The sequence below is a fragment of the Merops nubicus genome, unplaced genomic scaffold (assembly GCF_000691845.1).
Source record: "Merops nubicus isolate BGI_N331 unplaced genomic scaffold, ASM69184v1 scaffold24911, whole genome shotgun sequence".
In the NCBI taxonomy this organism is placed as follows: domain Eukaryota; kingdom Metazoa; phylum Chordata; class Aves; order Coraciiformes; family Meropidae; genus Merops; species Merops nubicus.
In genome coordinates, this window is record NW_008587987.1 from 9,920 (window position 1) to 17,094 (window position 7,175).

Consider the following 7,175-nt stretch of genomic DNA (forward strand, 5'->3'; position numbering starts at 1 on the left):
TTCTTCAACAGCCAGCATCCAAGGACAAGCCCAACCCATGCTCTCATAAATCCAGCTCCAGATTTGTTCCCATCTGCTGCTGAGTCACTCCACAGCACAGCAGCTGGCCAAGTGGCCATACTTACAGACCTAGGTGTTCAGATTTGGCTTAGCAAGTACAAACAGACCGCCAGCCAAAAGACTCCTCTCTACATCAAGAAGGGTCTGGAGATGACACAATCACTTCCAGACTTGCTCAGGTTTAGACTACAGGGTACACAGGAAAGCACCAGAGGTAAAACTTGGTAATCTAGGGGTTTTCAGCAGACGCTTTTCCCAGGTGTCACCCACCCTCCAAGGTTTCCCCACATGAAGGTCAAGTGCCTCCATCACTAACATCCCTCTCTGCTCCACAGGCACTCAACACCTTCTCTAGCACTTTGCCACGACTGCCAGTAGCAACCTATAGCTCACTTTCAGCTATGTGCCATTTTCCCCTCTCCCGAATAACCATTTTATTACCCAAATGATGGTTAGCTTTTACCTACAAAATGCTTTCTCAAGGAACATACCCTCAGCTCTCAAAACATTACTGAAGCTTAAAAAAAAATACTGCTTTCAGATTTTAAACATGCCTGACAATGAGAATTTCTGCAAACCTATTTAAAGCAGTTGTGTGGCAGGGCATGTCATAATCCTGCATGTCAATTCAAAGTCCCACTTCAGAAGTTCCTTGGATCTCAGCCACCAATGACTGCCCAGGAGTAAAGCTCTTGTCAATGAGTTGCAAGTTCTAATATCCATCTTAGGAATTTGGATCAGCTGTATCAGCTCCCACGTGTGTGGTTACACAAATGTAGTTGCATTTGCTGGACACACTGTGGAAAAGGTGCATCTGCTTCCCTCCATGATTCTTTTTACATTGGAGCTCTAGTTTCCATTTAATAATTCTACAAAAGTTGTTGAGCTGGCTTATGAAATAAATTAACAACAGTTCATTCCCAACTAGTCCATCAACTGAGAGTATCAGAAATCCTTACTTCAGAAGTCCCTGTGGTAGTTAAGGACATACACAGGTAAACCAGTGCAGAAAAACTGAGCTGTGTCCTCTTTGTAATTGGTTTAAAACATGAATGACAAACTACCAGGGAACTCAAAGCCACAGTAAATTAATATAAAGGAAACCTCCAAGTGTCACTGACCTTCTTCCATCAGCTATTAGAAACGTGTCCTGCTCTAGGCTGGCAAAACCCAAGATTTTACACAAAAGAACAGTGAGTTCCTCTAGGGTTACCCTGAGCAAGAAGTACAAAAGCTCACATGTGTATCGGGACTTAGTACTGCAGAACTAACTCCATGAAGTAAGGAAACCTTCAAGTGTCACTGACCTTCTTATTAGAAACGTGTCCTGCTCTAGGCTGACAAAACCCAAGATTTTACACAAAAGAACAGTGAGTTCCTCTAGGGTTACCCTGAGCAAGAAGTACAAAAGCTCACATGTGTATCGGGACTTAGTACTGCAGAACTAACTCCATGAAGTATAGAAAAAAAATCCCTGTAACAAAGCAGCTTAATAAAAAAGGCCAGTACAGACTTTGACCTCATAACTCCTCTTTGCAGTTCAGTGTACAGATCTTTGTCTTCAGCAAAGCAGATGTTTCCAATCAAACTGAGAACCACACTGATGGCATGTGCCTGTTTTGACACCATCTGCAATCCACCCTTAGCCAGCGAGTGACTGAGACAGAAGAGGTCACCCAGCCTTTTGGTTTGCGCTAGGGCCGCGGGTCACACACCAGCACTCGCTGCAGGCTCCTCCACGGCCACCGGGCGCCGCTCACTCCTCAGAGCAGCCGCCACGCCAGGCGGGACTGTGCTGGCCCTCCACAGGCAGGTAACACCCGTTTGCTCAGCAGTATCAACACCTCCTTTTCTCCATAAAAACATAAGACTGAACTGAGACACGTTACAGTTAGAAGTTGAAACACTGTGCCTGAAGATAGTAATTCCCATCCTAAGGCTCTCTGAAAAGCTCCGTGATGAAGCATCACCTTCAAGGCACAATAACTCAAGCAACTGTACCTATCAAGTATCAGGACATAACACCACTGACAATTGTCTCCAACTCCTTCTGTCAGAACCACAGTCAACAGCCATTTTTAAGTGGCTGAAACAGCCTTGTTATGTTTCAATAGGCTCCTTCCTAACAGACTCTGAAGTACAAAGCAAGGGATTTCCAGCTGCTGTTAAAGGACAATGCCATCAGCCAGAAGCTTGCTTCCTATCTGCACCACCCACAAGTATCTCTTCAGCTGCAGTCATCTGCTGTGTACTGCCTTCAAATAAAGTATTTTTCTGTATCATGTACATCATGCTGTCATGCGTCAGATTCCTGAAACAAAGGCCAACAACTCATCCAATACTAAATATCCACTACCTGTAGGTTCAGATAGCTTCATTTCCTCAGTCCAAAAACTTAGGAAATCCCAGTTACATCTTCATGACAACATGCAGCAGCTGCACAGCAACTACCCTGTCCAAAACTGATGTTTCAAAGGACTTTCAAAGTAGAATTTGAAAAAAAAAAAAAAAAAAAAAAAAAATTATTCCACTCTCTACCTGTTACTCCATGTGCTGCAAGATGTGGAACAAGTTTGAACTGAAATCAATCTTCAATCATCTTAATTATTCCACAATTCCACATCTCATAACTTTTTAAATCACAAAAATGAAATCCCTTCTGGCAAGGCATCTTATATTTTTAGCCAAAAGGTGAAACTATAGTCATGTACATGTAACTAGGGAGACACCCACATTGAACACCTAGGAGGCAGTCCCAATGCACGAAGCCGAGCACGTAGCTGAAGATCAGAGCTCCCCTGCTGAGGCAGTTCTGCAGGGCGACCTGTAACTGTCACTCAAGTGGTAACTACTGAAGGTACGTTATTAACAGAAATAAAACGTAACCAGGGACGGTGAGGAACCTGAACATGACTTGGTGCAAAGCTGGAAGGTAAGTGCTACAGAAGAGCTGTCTGTTAGGAGCACTGTCACAGTGCCCTACTGTTCAAAGTCATTCAAATACTGACTGGAAGCAGCAGAAGTCCATTTGAACAATTTATTAGTATCCTCTTTTTTTTTACAAGTTTTAGAAAAAGAATCCCAGGATTTTGCCTCCTGTGTGTTTTCGCCTAGCCTCCTCGTGGTCCATGATGCCAGCTGAGGTTGTCAGCACTATGTACCTGTTAAGAAAGAACAAACATTCAGCTTATTGTTTTGTTCCATGCTCGTGCAGGGCTGACAGCACTAACCTCATTCCTCTTATAACACATCTGTTTCTGTAGAAATGGGCCCAATGAAAGCCCAGGCAACCAGACAACAGAACAGCAGCTGCCCTCAGGAGCACAGCCCTGCAGCACAGGAAGGAGGCCCCGGGGCTCCGGCCCCCAGGCACCTGTGTAGGTCTCAGCAAGCTCCCTCGCACAGCCCCGCCCCGAAGCCAGTCCTGCTGCGGCAGCAGCACCCGCTCTGGAGCTCCAAAGTCTGCCTCTATTTTAAGCAGCCATTTTTCTTCAGAGCAGGTAGTTGCCATGGTGCCAGACAGCTCCTCAAGTGTGAGCGCTTTGTCTCCCCGTGTTTTGAACACTGTGCACTGATGCAGATGAGTATCTGCATCAGGACTGACAACTGAAGCAGCCTTAGTCATTGCTACTGCCAACATTTGGATTATCAGCATACTTCATCCACACAGCTTCGTGTCTGAGAACCTCCTGTCCCACCACACTACAAATACTCTTAAAAATATGACAATGACACTAGTAAGCTATGTGGATACAGCTAAAGCAAGCAGCTTATGGCAGCAGCTTTCCAAACAGAACTGCCAAGGAACTGTTAATCCTGCCGGGATTTGTCAGGACAGACTGGCTGAGCCCCGAAGCCTCTCCGAGACCTGTCACCCAGGAGCACCCAGACTTGGTGCACTTGGCTCAGTGAATTTTGGGAAGCAAAAATATACCACGTAATAGCAAGATCGTCTGGGTTGTGGTTTGATTAACAGAGGCTTCAAGTCTCTCATCACCTAAAATCTAATTAATTGACACAAAATCAGAAAGTTTAATTTAAAGTAGTGCAACCTATTTCCACTGACCTGGTAAGTTACATGATTGTTCCCCCATCTTTACACAGACATAAATAAAATTAAAATGAGTAAGAGAGAAAGTCCTGTTTTCCCAGTAAACTGTAGAAACAGTGAAACTAGGATTTACCAAAGCCAAGCAGATATAGGCCCTTGCTTAGCAGTGCCCCTTTAAAACTGGTTAAAGAGAGCATTTATATGGAAGATAGATTCTTGGACTGGTATTTAGCTCCAGACTGATGAGAGAGGAAAGGTGTCAGGCAGTACGAAAGAGCATTAAAACCCCCACATTTGTACATATGGCACGGACTTCACTCTCCTCCATACTTACCCAAACTGACGTGAAGGCAGTAGGTTGTTCTGCCACTTTTCCAAATCCTTCAGCTGAACATCAAATCTGGGACTGATTACACCACACTATAAAACAGAATTCCATTACAAACTGAAGAAATTCATAAACTGCATTTGCACACCTATCACTGTCCAGTCCACTGGCTGAAGGAGTTTAACAACTGCAATTAGGCTACTTTGGGCACCAAAGACTCAAGTCCCCAGAAGCACACTCTTACTCAGAGTATGCAACAGTGCTTCCTCGTGGAGTGGAAACTCTCACACAGCTTCCAGCTGCTGGTTCCTTAGCCCTGCCTCCTCCTCCTCACTTAAACAGAGGACTGCCACTGCTGCTGAAGCTAAACTAACAAATTAATGGCCAGACCTGGGAAAGCACAGAAGCACGCTATAAACCACTGAAGATTAATAAAATCCGATATAAAATAAATATATAAATAATATCTAAGTAATATAGAAATCCTATATAAAATACATATATAAATAATATAAATATGTATAAAATCCTATATCCTCAATTAACCTGCAATTACTCAGGGATATTTCACTTCTAATCACCACACATACTTTGCAAAGAACACCTGTAGATTTTGAACAGGAGAAATTAACTGCAGAAAAGTTGCTGAAGTTTCCACTTTTACTGCCTACTGACCAGGACCACCACTACCAGCACCAGCTACCTCCATGGCCATTATCTTTGTAAATACCCAAGAGCAGAAGGGAAGCACAGGTTCCTGCACTGAGCCAGGCTTTCAGAATGGAACAACCCTCCCCCTATTGCAGCTACTGGGAGAAACATCACATCCCTCTGCACTCCCCAAGGTCTGTTACAAAATAACCCTGGAAGACCTGAAGGAACACCATACTCAAACCCAGCAGACCTTACCTTTGTTACAGACACAGAGCACTAATACCGTGGGTGGTGTCAGAATTCTCTGCCTATTACACTCCAGCAATCTCCACCTACAGTATCTGTTCATCACAAAGACAGCCCCCAACATATTCAGACTTCTTCAGTACTGAACAGCCAAACAATGATGCACAACAAGGCATCACAGAACTAGACAGCTCAGTGTTTTGAGACAAGCACGTTTTAAAAAGTTTCCAAAGCACACATGAATACTTCATATGCCCCAGGAGCTTAAAAAGCACAAATTAACATAAAATTCAACTTTCCCTCAGCTGCAAGCAAAGCCCACCCAGCAGCAGCAAAAAGGATTCCCTTCTCAACATGCACATCATCAGTTGTTAGCCATCAGCTGGAAAGCAACTCGGTTCCTATCTCTTAAGACAAGCCTTCTAACTCGCTTTAACATCAACCAAGCTGAAAAGTCACAAGGCAGACAGAAAGCCTTTAAGCAGAGAGAAAAAGAGCATTTGTAAGCAGATTTCCCTGAAAATGCCTTAGATATCCAGAGTTTAAAGAAATTTTATTAGTTAAATCTAGAAAAAAATAATATGCATCTAATAGTCACTGATAATACCTGTATTGGTTTCATTTACAGGAACTCAATTAATACCTTCTTTGGAATTCAGTGTTTCAGAACTGGGGTAGGCAAAGAGAATCCCAGCATGGTGGGGGCTGGAAGGGGCTGCTGGAGATCATCTCGTCCAACAGCCTGCTAAAGCAGGTTCACCTCCAGCAAGCTGCACAGGAACTGGTCCAGGCAAAACATAAAAAAACCCCAAATCCTTATTTAAGCACGTTCATAAAGAACTAATTCAGGAAGACAAATCCTACCTTGTTCAGTCTGCCTGTTAGATTGACAACAATCTTCCCAGCTCTGTGATCATCAATTATCTCAAATTCACCGATGTAACCTACAAGAGATTAGCAAACAAATCAGACATAACACTTAGCTCCACGGACACAACCCAGCTAACCACGCTGTAAGAGTTGTGCCAGCTGAAGCACCTTGCTGAACTTTCACTCAAGAAGCACCAGCAGGCAGGAGCAGGCAGGAGCAGGCAGGAGCAGGCAGGGGCCGGGGGGAGGCGCCGCACACTCACCGTGCTTCATCATGACGGTGAGGAAGCGCACGATCACCTTGGAGCAGGGCCTGATGAGCACCTGCCGCTTCCCGCGCTTCTCGGCATTGTTGATGCTTTTCAGCGCGTCGGCGAGAACGTTCATGCGCACCATGGTGCCTGGGGGGACAGGGAGAGGCTGTCACCGCACCGGCCTTTCACTGCAACGCTGAGCAGCACGAAAACATCTAAGACTGACAGGAAGTGGCACTACATCTTAGCAGGTATTCCTGGACTAAAAATCAGACCAAGTCACAGCCTCGGGTACCCTCAGGAGCATTCACAACTGCCACAAGAAGTCAGGAAATCCGACACACTTATACTTGGTTTTGTCAACACACACACACACGAAGATTTAAAACCCACCCTCCGGAGAGCGTTTCATCTATATGACAGCTTTCCCAGGTGAATCGTTTTCGACTTTAAAACCCAACTAGGCAGTACTAGCCATGTTCAAAACCAAGTGACACACAGCATTAAACATAACAGGTGCTACTCGGCTCGCAAAAAGAATTGTAGGATGCAAGCCCAGCACAGCACTGTGGAAAGGAAACCTGGCATCAACTCTCGTTCTCATAAAGACAAGACCATCCAGGCTACCCCATGACACGACTCGGTACGGTCCCCACTCGCTAGTGGAGTCGGTACACCGGCAGCACCAGCCGGGAACGCGCTCCTGCCCTGC

At 44.9% G+C, this 7,175-nt stretch overlaps 1 protein-coding gene across 1 annotated transcript; it reads right to left on the bottom strand.

Moving 5' to 3' along the window:
* Nucleotides 1–3,083: 3,083 nt before the first annotated feature.
* RPS15A (ribosomal protein S15a) lies at nt 3,084–6,624 on the bottom strand. The gene is made up of 4 exons (XM_008949130.1): nt 6,473–6,624; nt 6,204–6,283; nt 4,446–4,531; nt 3,084–3,221 (listed from the first exon to the last, which is right to left on the bottom strand). Exons 1-4 carry the CDS (start codon nt 6,603–6,605, stop codon nt 3,128–3,130), a joined length of 393 nt encoding a protein of 130 aa, XP_008947378.1. The 5' UTR covers nt 6,606–6,624; the 3' UTR covers nt 3,084–3,127.
* Between the last annotated feature and the right edge of the window lie 551 nt (nt 6,625–7,175).